The 16,732-nt window shown below is 45.2% G+C and overlaps 1 protein-coding gene and 1 gene segment (V, D, J or C); both read left to right on the top strand.

Moving 5' to 3' along the window:
* Positions 1 to 16,732, top strand: part of LOC116905410 — a 978,601-nt gene that overhangs the window by 619,872 nt on the left and 341,997 nt on the right.
* Positions 12,419 to 16,732, top strand: part of Vipr2 (vasoactive intestinal peptide receptor 2) — a 65,235-nt gene continuing 60,921 nt past the window's right edge. The window contains exons 1-2 of the mRNA XM_032908373.1: positions 12,419 to 12,486; positions 14,494 to 14,593. Of these exons, the coding sequence (XP_032764264.1) occupies positions 12,439 to 12,486; positions 14,494 to 14,593 (148 nt within the window). The 5' untranslated portion in view covers positions 12,419 to 12,438. The remainder of the gene's footprint in view (positions 12,487 to 14,493; positions 14,594 to 16,732) is intronic.

The following is a 16,732-nucleotide window of genomic DNA, read 5'->3' as shown; positions in this document are numbered from 1 at the left end:
CTATATTTTATCAAAAAAAGGGGGGGGATACATTAAAGTAGAAAACACATGTTTATTTCAACTAAATCCAAAGAGCTTCCTTGTAAAAATATTTGGTGTCCAAGTGCAATGTTAATTATCACACACACACAAAAAAAAGATAGGTGAAGGTATCAACAAGTAGGAGTACAGGATTTTATAAAGCCACTATGGTGGTTTGCATGAGGAAATAGGAGCCTATAGGCTCATATGTTTTGTAGAACTCTTTGGGAAGGATTGGGAGATGTGGCCTTGTTGTAGGAAATGTGTCACTGAGGCAGGCTTTGAAGTTGTAAAAGCTCATGCTATTCCCAGTTACCTCTCTCTGCCTGCAGTTGTGTCTTCTGTGAGCTTGCTGCTACTGTCCCAGCATCACACCTACTCCACTGCTGACATGTTCCCCCTGCCATGAGCGGCATGAACCCCAAACCTCTGAAACTTCAAATAAACTCTTTCTTCTGTCAGTTGCCTTTATTAAGGTGTTTAATCGCAGTAATAGAAAAGCAGCTATGACAGGCCTGGCCATAACAGCTTTTGGAGGAATGTGGTAGACTTTGAGACTTTCTGCCAGGGAACAGTTTAGTCACAGTAATCACAGTTTAATGGAACCTTCTAGTAGGAACTTTGAAGACAACTGTGCTGATGGCAAGGTGGATTATGGAGGCTCACAAGAAACTTCAGAGGGAAACAATTGCTCCCTACAGGAAAAATGACCAACACCAAAACAATCCAGGTGAGGTAAGAATGAAATTCAACCTAACAGTACATTGACAGTGCGGATGTCCCCTTCAATGCTGTGATGACAATGAAGCCTTGGATTTTGTCTCTAATAAACTTCTAAAAAATAAAACATAGTTTTATATGAAAAAAAATAAAATGATGAAACACAACTCAGCACAGCTTAGGTGCTGCTTGTCAAAGTGTCTAGAGCCTGGTGCCAAATAGTTTGTTTTCTTTTCTTTTCTTTACAAATTGAAGCACAGCAAAACTTTGAAAAAAAAAACATTTCTATGTGACAGTTATTACCACAAAGCTTTAGGAGTGACTTCATTGAAACTACTTTGCAAAGTTCATTTCTTTAGCAAAGCACCTGTGACCTTTATACAACAATGAGTTCTAATGACTGAAAAGCAGTGCTCAGGAGTCTCATCCTAGGGAGGAAGGGTTTGTACAACAAAGTACATGGGGCCTCTTTCTTGAGGATCAGTTCTGCTGACTAAGAAACAAGGCTCTGGATTCTGGAGGGTTTTAATGAGGGCTGGTGTTACAGAATAGCAAAGATTACTAGGTATTAACACCTTCTGCCTTCTGGTTGGAAACCAAGTGTCAGTTTCTTCTATTGAAGAAAAAGCCCTGCCTGTGTAACAACTCTGATTTCTCTACTACTTATCTAAGCACTCATGTCCTCTGCAAACATTATTAGCAACTGGGATAGAGCAGCGATTCGTGTGCTATTTTGTCAAAGCGTGTGGCTGCTTTCTGCTCCTTAGAAACTGTTAAGTTGAAAAGTGTTGATTTAATTTTCTTTGAAGAGAAGATTTCAAGATTTCTGTTGTGTGGTTACTAGTAATCATGATTGTGCAGGTCTACAATGAAAAAGAGCAAGCAAAGAGATACAAAATGTACAGTTTGAAATGTAAAAGAACAACAGAAAATTAAATGCTTGAAGCAAGGCTTCTGCTGAAAAAAATAAGGGGAGGTCTGATGTGAAATACAGTAAAGCAAAGGGTCCCCACAGGGCAAGATCCACCCAATTTAGCTTTTATTTGATAAGTAGGAGGACCTGGGAATTTTTCACTCATAAAAAGCAACATCAAAAGAAGGCTTATTCAGTGAAAGGGAATAGGCTTCACTCAAAAGCCCTAGCTTTAGAGGTATGAAGGATACAGACATAAAAATGTTGTAGAATCATCCTCTGTGAGGCCACTAAGAACAGGGACGTGGAAAAGAAATTACTTCATGAATTCCCTGACAGGCCAAAGCTTGAAAGTGTGAAAGTGAAGGTTGGAATTAGGTTTAATGGGTTAGGGGCTAGGGTAGAATTAGAGTGTTAGGGTTATTGTTAGGGTTAGGGTTTAATGTTAGGGTTTATGTGATTGTACAAATGTATAAATGTGTATGGATGTGCACACGTATATTTATTTGTATGTATTTGTGTTTATGTGTACATGTTTACATTTATGTGCATACCTGTTCTGTGTATATATGTGCACATCTATAGTTGTATGTACAAGTGTATGTTTATGCATGTACATGTATGTGGTGATGTGTCTATATATCTGTATATTAATGCATGTGTACATGTATATGTGTATGTACATTGTATATTTATGTGTGTATGTATGTATTTATGTCTACATATTTATGTGTGTATACCTGTATATGTATGTGCATGTGTATGTTGATGTATGTTTATGTGTACACATGTGTATATTTATGTGTGTATGTGTGTATTTTATTTTCATGTTTGTGGGCATATGTGTGTATATCTATACTTGTATATGTTCAAGTGTATGTTTTAGGTATGTGGCAGAAGCCATCTAGGGAAGGCTATGGCAAGCAAGTGAGTTTCCTGGATGTAGCCATCATTTGGCGTGGCTGTGATGGGTGCACTCTGGAGAGGCACAGCCCAGAGACCATCCCAGGATTGTTTCTCGCTGCTGACGTGCCTTTCCTGCCAAGAGTACATAGCCTATCAATTCCTGGGCATCAGCCCACCCTATTGGGTAAATTTCCTACAGATTAACATGAAGACAAGCTTTCATAAATTAATGCTATTTAGATAATTTAATGACTTTATAGAATTCCTGATTTGATTAAAATAACTATAGGAATTATGTTTAATGAGAGATTTTAGTTGTTTTCCCAAAAAGATGTGATAAAGTTAGAGTCTAGAATAGATGTGCCCCCGCTCATAATATGTAAGCAAGAACTGCTTAATAATGAGGAATACAATGAACTTTCATAAATCACACTAAGAGAAACAGGCTTGGAACAGATTCATGATCAAGGGAAATCACTTGTTCTAGGTCAGGTCCAGGGATGGAGCCACAGATGTGCACTGTGATAAAGCAAGGCCATGTGAGACTGTTGCTTTGAACTTATAATGAGCTGACAGAATAAAACCTGCTTTGAACTTACTGTGAACATCCTTCCGTAACTCCCCTTTTGCTTAACATTTTATCTATGAGGTAATTTTATAAAAAAACTTTGTGTAAGAAGATATAAAATGGCTGAGAGAAGAAATAAAGTGTGGCAGTTGGGACTCTACTTCTGCTCCATCCACCAAATGTGTGTGTGTATATATGTATGTATGTCTATATGAATGTATAATATGTATATATTTCTGTCTCTCATGCATACACACACATATATATATATGTGTGTGTGTGTATATATATATATGTATATGCATATGCACTTGTGAAATTGATTAGACAGGTGGTCAGGCCCAACTACTGTCTGTGTGTGTGTGTGTGTGTGTGTGCGTGTGTGCGTGTGTGTGCGTGTGTGTGTGTGTGCGTGTGTGCGCGGGCGCGTGCCTGACTTCCTTTTCATTCGCTGTGAAATTGCCGAGTCATCAGCTTTTGGCCCCAGAACAGTGAGTTACACTCTACCCACGTGAAGTCATACTTATCTTCCTGTCTTACTCCTCTTACCATAAATCCTCTGGATCTATATTGTGGGAAATAACAATATTTCCTACTTTAAAATGCTGATTAGTATTCCACTGTGTATTTATACCATTTCTTTATCCACTCCTCTGTCGATAGACATGTGGATAGTTTTCACTATTAGCCTGGGGCATGCAGCAGCTAACAAGGGACTTGGTTTCAAACAAAGTTGTGGACACCTGAAGTTGCTCTGTGACCTCCACATATGTGTCCACACTCACATACAAGAACATATATACAACATGCACAAAATATACACAAAAAGAGTATATTTTGCCTGAAATACCAGAGTGATTATTTTAATTTCATTTTATTTTGAAACACTAATTTGAGATGACAGCTATGCTGCAGGTTATCTAAAAGACAGCTTGGCTCAGTGACAGAAGAAAAGAAAGAGGGGTGAGAGAGGGGGGTAAGAAGGAGAAGAAGAGGAAGGATGAGAGAAAGGAAGAAGAAGAGAGAGATGACATCTAACATCTTGCCTCCCCTGGTCTGTGTGGTGAGCTAAGCAATATTCCATTGACTTTCAGTTATGCAGTAGCATTTACTGTCTTTGAACTCATGTGAATGTCTGAAAATCCCCAAGTCTACTGAAAAGAATTCCAACCATGAAGTCCTAGGGGCAATGACATTCTTGCAAAGGGACCAGGCTTCCCTGCATGCCATCTGCTCCCTCATGAAGCTATTTCCCTCCAACACAAAGATGGCAGGCTTGAAAGTGCTGAGAAATAATGACCATGAGGTGAGTAGGTACACACAACTCCAGCTATACAACAACACACACAGGCACACCACAGCATACAGACACACTCACCACAACCCCACACACACACCACAACTTACAAACACACATACCACAACACACATACACACACACCACAGCATACAGACACACTCATCACAGCACACACATACAGACACACCACAACATACACACACCACAGCATACAGCCACACACACCACACCACACACACACGAAAGCATACAGACACACACACCACAACATACACATACCACAGCATTCAGACAGACACACCACAACACACACAGGCACACCATAGCATACACACACACACACTACAACACACAGAAGCACACCATAGCACACACACCACAACACACACAGGCACACCATAGCATACAGATACACACACCACAGCACACAGAAGCACACCATAGTGTGCACATACACACACACACACATACCACAACACATGCAAGCATACAAGCTACATGCTTATATCCATACCATATCACACACAGACATATATACCACACCAGCTGAAAATACCTACATACATTCTATGTCAGCCATACAAACGCACCCACCACACCAGCTACACATAAAAAATCCACAAACAAATATGCAGGGACATATGTACCACATCAACTGCACACACACACACACACACACACACACACACACACACCACTGCACGTATATACACATGCCACACTACATCCAGACACATCACCATACTACCTACACATGCGTATGTATATTCATGCACACATTACCATACACACATCAGCTACATACACTTGTGCCCAAATAATCACAAGTAAATGACAGCTTCCCTATCCTGAGAACTTGACTGTGTCAATCTCAACTATTTTGATCTGCTGTGTTTAAGACTCTCACTGCTACTTAGAATCTGTGAATGATCACTTCTTGGTGTAGCACCTTCTCTGGGGAGGGGGGTAAGGAGAACAGTGGAGCATCCCCTCTAAGATGTTACAACTCCAAGATATAAAGCCAACTTTCAATGAAGCTAGGTCTCTACATTGCCTTCCTTCACTTTTGGTGGACATCTTTCCCAGAAAATGTTGCCTAGAATTTACAAGAGACAGCTCAAAACCCTGCCCCTCATGCTTGGTTTCACACATAACATGCTGTTCTGTTGCTGGGGGGGGGCAGTTTCTAACAATACCAAGCACAGGTCCTGGCCTCTCAGCTCAGATGTTCCTTTAGCCCTGTGGTCAGGCAGGCAATACCTTATGTGCCCCACACCGTGGTCTACTCTCTGAGGCCTCTTGTTTCACCTCTACCCTGGAAATCTCCTGCTGTCTCAGAAGATAGTGTGAGGCAGACATTGTCCACTGAGGGGCAGTGCTTCCCTAGCCAGAACACTACAGCCTCAGGAAGCACTTATGAGAAAGACTAGATGGCAGGATTTCACACAACACGCCAGGGCATTGCATGGAGGAAGCTGGGTAGGTGACGGGCAGGACACACCTACAGGGTTCTGACTGAGACTATATGGTCCTACACAGTTCTGATTGTAAATATATGGTGCACAAGGACGTATAGGTGCTACCCAGGTACACAAGGGTGTTACTGCTCAGGGACCCCAGCATGAGTACCTTCAATGCAGGGGTGGAGCATGAGTGGCTGAGAGGCATCTCCCCATACATTTTAAGCTAGGAACAATGTCCAGTCACTGGGAATGACTTTGCCAGGACCAGGGGTTGGGGTGACACACGTACTGTGCAGCATGGCTATCATTTCTCAGTGCCGTTGAGTGAGAATCATGTCCTGCACCGCATCCCAAAACCTCCCTCTCACCTAATGCTCCAGTCTGCTCCAGCTGCCGACTCACAAGACTCCACTTTTACATTTCATTTCCTTAAGAATTTAATTAAAATGTTACTTTTAAAAGAGCATTTCATGACAGGAAGTGTAAGAAAATGGAGGTATTATTTTTCCTCCTGTTTTGCAGCATCATGGATGGAACTGAAGGCTTCAGGAACTTCAGACAATCACTCAACATTGGCTCCCAGACCTGAATATTTTCTTATTCAAAGAGAATGTAACACAACATCACAAAACTAAGGCAATGTTGGCCTCAGATCTCTTTATTTTCACTTACCGGACTCCGATTGTTTCCTGAAATTGGACATTTGCACCAAACTAATTCATCCTTTGATGTTTCACACTTTCATAATTAGATAAAGTATAACTAAAACGAGATCTTTTTCTTCCACTAGAAAAACAGGGTGGGCAGTATCTGTGGACAAGGTACCGGCTGATGTGCTCGGGGGCCCCCTCAGGGCCACCTCTGCTGCACTAGCTAGCCCTGGTGTTCTCGTTTGTCCTGGAGCAGAGAGAACTTAGCATCTTTGGACTCTCATTCCAAATTCAAATCATTATTCTTTGAAGAAGAAGACATCAGCCAGCAGGAGGCAGTCACTACACTGTGACAAAGGCTATCTGTTCACTTCACTTGTTTGGGGAATCCTCAGCATCAGTAGGGTATTTAGACCAGAAGAACAAGATGCATCCTTTGGAAAAAAAGTAGGAATCTGTTGCTGCTCTCACAGATCCCCAAGCACTCTTTAGGAAGCACTTTGTTCATGCTTAGGGACACTCAGAAATCTCATGGTATCCATGCACTCTAAATTCGATGAAACTATGAGGATCCTGAGGCCATTATAAAGTCACCCATAAGCCCTGGATGAGAAACACATGATGAAATCAGACAAACTCAGATCAATGACTATCATACATACCTTCTCTTACATGGCAAAACAAATTGCCTTTCTGATAAACTCCCTGACACCTATAGACAAGATAGAAGAAGAGGGGGAGGAGGGAGGAGAAGGAGGAAGAGGAAAAGGAGGAGGAGGAGGAGGAGGAGGAGGAAGAGGAGGAGGAGGAGAGGAAGAAGAAGAAGAAGAAGAGAAGGAGGAGGAGGAAGAAGGAGGAGGAGGAGGAAGAAGAAGAAGAAGAGGAGGAGGAGGGAGGAGGAGGGGGAGGAGGAGGAGGAGGAAGAGGAGGAAAGGAGGAGGAAAAGTAATTGGATTGTAGCATCTGAGTCTTCTAGTTTTCTCTCATTCTTCCTTAACCATGCTTGCCCAAAAGGAAACACCACTGTGTAGAGACAAACGGCAGAATGTGACTCCTGTGGGGATAGAGCCGTCTCTATCAAAGGAATCAGCCAGGGGTCTTCTGGTAGAGTAAAGGGGTCTTCTCAGCAGAAATGTGGGCAGCACCATAGGCTAGCCACCCTTCCAACTCTTCACTTACAGAGCATCAAATGGAGCCGTCAGCTGTAACCTACACTCAGAAGGCTTTGTGTTAAATGTGCAATGTTATTTTACTTGCTATCTGTCCATTTAACTGTTTGGTCAGTTTAGCATATTAAGGCAAAACCACAAGACAGCATGTTTGTTTGACCTGTGACTCTTGTGGGATACTGGTCTCCTCAGCAGACAGCACATTCCCATAACAAACACAGCACCCAGAGCACATTTGGTGCTGCATAAATGTTTGCTTTCGATTGGATGATCTATAGGACTTTCTGGCTTTCTGAATGATTGTCTAGCAACAGACCAGGGATCAAAGACAATAGGACTAGGTAACACTCCAGCCACTAACACCATCCACACCCAAGCTCTACTCAGACAGCTCAGTGATAGGGAAATAAAGATAGATCACAGGATTTCCATGAGTTTGCAATGTTCTGGTGGCCTGTGACCCTGAAACAGTGCAAGAGCTCTGTGCATATCAGCCCATGCCAAACAGCAGAGGCAAAAATGCCATAGCTCTCTGCTGGCTTCACTCAGGCTGGCTTCTTGATCTGCTCAGGTGCAGTGATTCTCAAGTGTAAAAACAGAGCCTTGTGGTTAGGCATAGTGGCACACATTTACCCTCCCACTGCTGAGGAGACTGAGGAAGATAAAAAAAATTCATGGTCGGCCTTAGCTAACGAACGGAGTCTGAGGCCAACCAGGCTTCATGAGACCACCTTAAAAACAAATACAGCACAACAATAACCAAATAGCCCATGGCTGTATGGAAGGGGTCATGTGATGGCTCAGAGATGGAGACGGAACCCCTGAATTCTGGAATTCACTGAATCTTCATATAGAGCATCCCTTCTCTGGCACGTATGTAGGAAAAACTTAGCACTAAGTACTGCGCTATTCATTCTGCATAACTTGGGCTTCAACTTCAGAATTTGAAGAGCAAAGCCATTCTCAGTGCGATTACACAATTGAGCTGAACCTGAACCAGAGCACATGGGCTCAGATCCGGGAAAGAAGGTGGCTGAAGAGGGGTGCAGCTGTGGCCCACCTCCACCCCTGACCTACCCTCCCCTGATTCTTGGAGTTCAAGCTGTCTTCCCCTCTATTGATTTGGGAAGAGAGTGCAGGATCTGCCTTAGGCATCAGAACTCCAGGCTGAGAATTTCTGGAACTCTGGAAATCAGAAGTTCTTGAGCCTTTGCCTGCTCTAAGAATTGCATCATCCGCTTCGTTGGATCCAAGGCCTTCAGACCCAGATGGAGCCATGAAGGCAGCTTCCCTGCTTCTGCAGCCTGTAGGCAGCTTGCTATGGGGCTTCTCAGCCTCCGTACTCAGGTAAGACAGAGCCCTGGACACCCTTCTTTTCTCTCTTCTTGGTTCTGCCCACCCTAGAGAACCCCGACCATGCAGGGTGGACCAGGCTTGGAATCTGGAAAGGTGTTTGTGCTCAACACACATGTATTACTAGGTTACCATTCAGCTCAAAATAAAAGTAAATTATAAGAAAAAGTTAAAATGAAAGAAATTATATTTTTCCAGAAGTTATGAGCTGCTCCTCTTCTAGAAAAATTGAGTCTGAGGTATGTTCGGGTCAGACCTGATAGCAAGGTGAGACTACCATGAAAACTGACTCCACTCCCTGACTTCTTCTGTGTGTGTGTGTGTGAGAGAGAGAGAGAGAGAGAGAGAGAGAGAGAGAGAGAGAGAGAGAGATTATGCTTGCCTTTTGAATTCGCGCAATAAAACAAATCACAAGGTTTTACCAGCTTTGACAGACTATTAGTTAAAACCCATTTCCATTTTAAAGACTCATAACAATTGGAAATGCACACACACCTTCCATTTGAAACAGGAATCGAGTTTACTCGGCAGGGTGTGAACAGGAGTCACCAACCCTTCATCAGACACATTTTGCAAAGGGGGAGATCTGCCCTTTACGTCAGCCTCGTGTTGCTTTCCTTCTGTGCACATGAGAGGTGCAGAAGCCTGGAGATGACTGTGGCTGTACCCCCTAATGGGCCATGTGTCTTTCATAACCATCCCCTCCAGGCATAGCAAATGGATTCAGCTCATGTACGCCCCTGAAATTGCTCCCCTCATTACAGGGCGGTGTCAGAAAGAAGCGCTGGGAAAGAATGCCATTTCGTTAAAGGAAGACAAATAGAGATGAAACAATCGCTCTCATTCTTTGCTGTTGTTGAAGATTTTATGTTGAACACGAAGCCCTTGTAGATAAGGAGGCAGTGGCGCCTTCTGAGGGAGAATCAGCGGATGTTAGTGGGTGTCGTCTATTAGTTCCCGAGGATCCTCCTTTTAGGCATTCACATAGGCTTCTAATGTTTCCGATAAGCTTCACCAAATCAGCCCCATGTGGAGAGTGCTAGCTGTTTGGCCATCATTGCTGAGCCAAAACTTCACTGGCACAGAAGCAGAAGGACTGTTGACCACACCGTAAGAGAGCGGAGAGTTAACTAAAACGGCATGTGAAGATCACGGTCCCAGATTCTGCTATGCGTAGGAGACGCCTCCGCGATAACCAGAACTGAAACCCCAGAGTCTGGAAACCAGACCAGCCGCTCAATGGGAGGCGCCAGGGTCTGCCCAGGTGGATGTCAGTGTGGAAGGGATAGGGTGCCAAGACATGTAGGTGGCAATGAAAGGGGGACTGAGAGCAAGTCTGGAGGATGCTGGAGGGCACCGCACAAAGCTGAACTCAGGTCCAGATCCAGGCTATGAACCATGTAAAGTCCCATCATTGGCCCAAGCAGTCACCCATAGACACAAGGGACTCTCCCTCTCACTCTCCCTCTCACTCTCATCTCTCTCTCTCCCTCTCCCTCTCTCCTTACTCCGAGTCAGGTAGCTTGGAAGGAAGAATGGAGAGACCCTGAAAGACAAGTAAACTCGGGGTTGGGGATTTAGCTCAGTGGTAGAGCGCTAGCCTAGGAAGCGCAAGGCCCTGGGTTCGGTCCCCAGCTCCAAAAAAAAGAACCAAAAAAAAAAAAGACAAGTAAACTCACTGGCAAATCCAGCCCCGTCTTTCATTAGCAATGGGACCTCAAACAAACCAGAAGAGCAAGCTAGGGGACCTCTGTGGGTGTTCTTTCCGAGCGTGAGTCAACTGCTGGGGACAGCACTGGCCCCGCTCTCTGCATGTCAGGGCATCTGTTCTCACTTCCTGAGCTGCCACAGCGATGATGTGGATGTCATCTTCCTAACGTCTTATCTGGGGAACCTTCCCCTCCACCGGTGACCAGCCTCGTTGGGTCCTTTGCTCCTCTGGGATACCCCAGGAAGAACAAGCCCCTCTCATCTCCCTTTGTCTGTATCTCATCCTTGTCAGAACTATCACTCCATCTCATCACATATGCCATTGCTGTGGGTGGAGCCCTGACCTCTCACCCAGCTTTGACCTATAACAGCCAACAGGGATTTTAGAATGTATCCCTCACAGCTATTCATGTGCATCGGCTCTCCTAATCCTAATTGTAACCTCTGGGATGGAAGGGCAGGGGTCACTGTTGTGACTTACAAATGTGCAGGTGGACTGGGTTCACTGGCTGGAAGAGTAGAGAGGAGTCGTGGACAGAGCCAGAGCCCAGGCTTCCTGGCCCCAAGCTGCAAACCTGGTGCCTAGACCTTCTCCTCCATAATGTCTGATGGACAGACACAGACAGATGCACAGATGATGGAAGGATGACAGGCAACAGACAGATAGAAACCTAGGTCCTCGGTTACATAGGACCATGACGTCATGGAGCACATGATGAACTCAATGGGGAGAAAGCTAACGGGCAGGTAGACACCCCAAAGTGTAAAGGAAGTGTAAAGGATACGTACTGTACTGCTTTAGATTTCTGACTTTGAAATTATATCAGAATAAGAAGTTTAAAACTTGCCTGCCTTACTTAATCTAGTTCTATTGTCTGCTCGGTGGCTTTCTGCTCTTCCCTAGACTAGTCTGTCGACGGGCAAACCACAGCGGAGCAGTGGCAGCGTCCCTGCAAGCCAAGTGTACAGTGGGCCACACACGTGACACCTGAGGGTTTGGGGTGCCAATGGGCAGACCCACTTTTGCCTTGATGTAGTTTCTGCTTTCTGTTCAACTTGGCCTTGAGCTCTTCAGGGGAAACCTCACAAGAGCTTTCTCTTTTCTCTCTGCTCACACCCAGTTCTTCCTTGAACTGCATAACAGGCTCTGCACAGGAAGTTAGTGCCAGATGTCTCCTCAGCGTTCAAGTTTCTTTACCTGGAACTGGGCGACACCCTTCATAGGTAAACATCTCCTTACTTGAACCTCCAACTCTCCAAAGGCATGGCAGCCCACAGTGGGGTCCCACAGGAGAGAGGCAGTCCAGCTCAGTTAGCAAGGGAGCCCGGGAGGAAGGAGGGCGAGAGAGCAGGGCTGACAAGGGAAGTACCCAAGCCAGGAGGGGGTCGGAGTGAGGCCCAGGTCCTTGCACTACTGGGAGAAGCAGGGGTGGAGGGAGGGATGCTTGGACAGAGATCTGGTGGACTAAGTGCCAGGGAGAGGCTCTGCATAAAGGAGAAGGGGCGCGAGGCGGGGACTGGGCCGAGGGGCGGGGCCGGGACTTGCTAACTGGAAGGCGGAGAGGGCGATAGGCGCGAGACTGAGGAAATCCGTGCTGGGAGGCCCCGAGCTGGGGCCGGTGCTGCTGAGGGCGCCAAGGACCGAGGCGGCACGCTGAGCCCAGGATGAGGGCGTCGGTGGTGCTGACCTGCTACTGCTGGTTGCTGGTGCGGGTGAGTGAACCCGCGCCCCCTTCCCGAGGAGGCGCATCCTGCAGTGGACCGCTGGGCTCACCTCCGGAGTCCAGCAGGAGCGGGCAGAGCGTGGGGCCAGCGGAGACAATCCAGAGCAGAATGCGTCCTACTGAAGCCTTACCGATCCCTGGGCTGCTGGATTCACTGGCACTTTTCCTATTCTCACCGCCGTCCCGGGTTCGCCAGAAGTGGGGTCCAGGTTCTCCTCGACCCCCGCTCCCGGGACAACCTGGGTCCTGGTCTGGCAGTTTCCCTGGAGTTGGGGACATCCCTAGAACCCTGCAAAAAAGAGTGGTCGCTGTCTGGGCCACCTGCTCTGGCTTTGCTTCCGAGGGAAACTGCTGTTACTCTGTGGTTAAATATTTCTCTTTCCATCTCCCGGTCCGTGTGTTTGTTTAGTATGTGACAGAGGGGAAAGTGCTGTGACTAAGAAAGTTTCCTTTTGGAAATACTCTTTTTTTTCTTCTAAGAAAGCCAAAGGAACCCCTGAACCGAAGTTTGCTACATGGGTTGCACTGGTTTTATGTGGTTCTCGGGAGCTCTATTCTTTATTTGAAAACCTTTCTTAGGAAAGAAAAGAAGGGTTTAGCCTTACTTCTTACGTTTCCTTCTCTGCTCTGAGAACTGCATCCCTGTAGAGCTCAAGGTCTCCACACACATCTAGGCCTCCGGCTGAGGGAGCCAACCAAGCTAAGCGTGTGCAGCAAGAGGGGAGGCGTTGTTTAAGGAAATCCATCATTGTTGATGAAATTTCAGTTTTCTGGAGCATATCTTCTCCGCCCCCACGGGCAGCTGAGGGAAGCTTCACAACGATGCTGGTGAAGCCTCGGGATTCCATTCACTTTAACCTTTCAGATGTCCCCAGATTTCATTGTTCCCCATGCTCCAGGAATGTCAGAGATCGCAGGCCTTTAGCACCTTAATTTATGATCCCATCAGTTCTGAAATTTAGACCAGTGAGTTGCTGTTGCTTGACCTCTGCATTTTGGTGATTGTGTAGCTGGTAAATCCAAGGCGTCTCGGGTGGTCTTTAAATGAAGTGAACGTGGCAGAAAATCCAACCTAGAGTTTTGTCCTTTGATTCCATTAGGAGACTGTATTCCTTGTTGGATGTTAGCTGGCCTGTATCAACTGTAGAACAACTAAACACGGTTATAGCTATACCTCACTGAACAGGATTCCTTTTCATTATTGTCTTATAAAGGCAAATTTTTGTTAAGACAGGGAGAAACTTAGACAGACAGACAGACAGACAGACAGACAGACAAGTAATGAGAGCAAGTGTTCCATTAACCCCCCTCCCCAGCCTGGGAGGGGAATAGGTTTTTATAAGAACAGTGATCAGAAAATGCTCTCTTTACTCTCTGGCTGGCTCTCAGCCTCGGTGTCTAAGGACCCTGTGAAAGCTTTACAGAAACCTCCCATGGCTCTTTGGATCAGATCCGTTTCTCTGGGCTCTGTCTCTTCCGTCTAATCCCTCTCATTTTTAAAAGGTGCTTCTCACCAAGCCACACAATGACAAGATTATCGGTACTAGTCGGGTCACATTTTGAATGTGTCTTGAAACTCGTGAACGTCCACGTAGGCTATTCTGACTCTAGTGTGATCACAGAGAGGGTCCTTGGGCACACAGAGTGTCTGTGCATAGCCCACAGCCACTAAGAGTTAATTTGCTTTACTTAAGCAGACCATAGGCTGTGAAGTGGGAGCCCTTCACTTCTGAGAGATGCACATTTCTAACAGCCCCATTGCTCTTAAGTTTAGTAATAGCAACATAAAATGCCAGTTTACTTTCTTGTTCGGGAAAAGTATTCTACTTGATTGTATGCTTGTTTCGCAAAACAAATAGTAAAGTTTCTCTCTTTTTTTATAACCACATGAAGAAAGCGAAATAGTGACTTCAAAATGAATTTCAGCTTCAAAGAGACTTAGAAGCGTGAAGCTTGTGTAATTTTTAGTTACTTCTATTTCTCTAACCTTGAACAGGTGAGCAGCATCCACCCAGAATGCCGGTTTCATCTGGAAATACAGGAAGAGGAGACAAAATGTGCAGAGCTGCTGAGCAGCCAAACGGAGACTCACAGAGGTGGGTTTGGGGATCAAGTCTTGGGGCGGGGGATCTAGCTGCCTACACTCATCAGCCCCTTCTCTGATTGAGGGATTGAGGTTACCTATGCCTTAAAAAAAATGGGGCCACTTGCCACTGGGCGGTGGCCACAAAAATGTAATGTAGCCTTTGACAGTGGGGATTTCGCAAACAGTTTAAAAGAAAACCTCAGTTCTTAACACCAACCATCTCTGTGGCTTGATAAGGCACCTGCTCCTAAGGCTATGTTGTGGCTCTGTCACACTCTGCAAAGGCAACTCTGGTTCCCAGGGAATAATAGCAATATAATAATAATAATAATAATTAATAATGGGATCTAAAATATTAGCTATCCTTGACGTTGGTCCACCTAAGAATGATAGAAGCAGGGAAATGGGGCTTCAGTTTTCTGAAGACATACCTGTTGTAGTTTGTCCTCCCCTCCGAGTAGAACAGGAAGTTTTCTGAGACACCAGGCCTTTGATTTATGCCTCCTCCATGTTCACAGCCCCAAAGGCCCTAGGTACCAGCCGACCTATCAGCAATACGACCTTCTGTCTAGGATCTGTCTGCTCAATCGTCATGTGCACACAACCTTTTCAAGAAGGAAATTAAAGTCAATAGTCTGTGTTCGTTAGCAAGACTCAGGTCCGGCACTCCACTCTGAACCTCTTGCCTCCAAAAAGAGTTACAGCTACATCACTAATGTGAAATTTCTAGGAGCCACATTAAAACAAGTTTAAAATGTGTGAGAATAGCTCAATAATGTATTTTATATTAACCTAGATTATTGGTCTAATTATCGTTTTGGCTTATAAACAACAAGAAATTATTCTTTCTACACTCTTCCTTTGTGTCAACTCTTATAACATAGTACACTTTTAAAGAATGTTATTAGGACCTCGCCTTTTGGGACACTTTTAAAGCTTCCAGTATCACAGATCGACCAGTGACTCCCACACTAGGCAAAAAGGCTTGAAATAGGCGCCCTTTTTCCTACCTGTGTTAGAGCCCTGCTTCCTCAGCTGAAAGTGAAGGTTCCAGCTCGAAGCTTTCTTTAATGACCTGCGGTTTTACAGCACACATGTGGTTCTGAAGGCTACAATGCCCAAATGGTCTGGTTGACTTCCGTCTATCGACACAAATACAGTCAGTTAGTCCCACTGCCCCCACGAAGGGCTAGCACTGAAGACCTGGCAACAAGTGAGAGATGTGGGTCAGCACTGTGGTCACCAACGCTGTCGCTGTTCAGTAAAAATTCAGAGTTCAGGAAAATCAGTCCTGTGGCAAAGGCACAGACACACACACACACACACACACACACACACACACACACCAGACATACACACACATACACATACACACACACAGGCACACACACACACAAACACAGACACACACACACGCACACGCACCAAGCAGCAGCAACAACAATGATAACAATAACAAGATGAAGAAGAGAAGATGAATTTAGGTAGGAGGCTGATGGATGACATTGTAGCTAGGAGTATTTGCTGGGTTCCCAAAGCCCATAGCATCACATTTACAACTATGATTCCGAGAAATCCAGTGCCCTCTTCGGAACTCCATAGGCTTCTGCATGCATGCAATATGCATGTGAGCTTCCAAGCGAACATTCATACACATAGAATAGAAATATATCCTTTTTTTAAAAAAAATGACATTAACATGGGGGCTGGGAAGACCTCTGTGGCCGGTGATGGCTACAACTGCTGGTGGCTGAACTCCTAGTGCTGGGGACTCCTGCTGAGCAGCCCTCTCAAAGACAGCATCCTGAGACAAGTTTCCTGGGTTCCCAGAGGACAACTTGTATGAACAGCCTAGTCAGAGTCTATGAAAATTGCTCGGATGTCCTTGGTGCCCGTCTGGCATGGCCAGGTGGATCAAGTCTGTAGGACTTCTCCTATGTTTGGCATACAAACAGACCTCATTGTTTTTTCTTGCAAGATGGCTGCCTACTTGGACATTTTGTGTGGCGGGCTCCTATGTTCAGTGTTAGTGTACAGAAGAAAGTATGCGCATATCTGATTCATCCACCTTTCTATTTTGCAAGAACTTCTTGGTGATTAGCCAGCCACCCTCAGGAGAGCAGAACTGACCATCGGCAGCCACTGTGCA

This window comes from Rattus rattus, chromosome 7 (assembly GCF_011064425.1).
Source record: "Rattus rattus isolate New Zealand chromosome 7, Rrattus_CSIRO_v1, whole genome shotgun sequence".
Classification (NCBI taxonomy): domain Eukaryota; kingdom Metazoa; phylum Chordata; class Mammalia; order Rodentia; family Muridae; genus Rattus; species Rattus rattus.
Note: the sequence above shows the minus strand (reverse complement) of the source record. Positions and strands in the feature narration are given on the sequence as shown.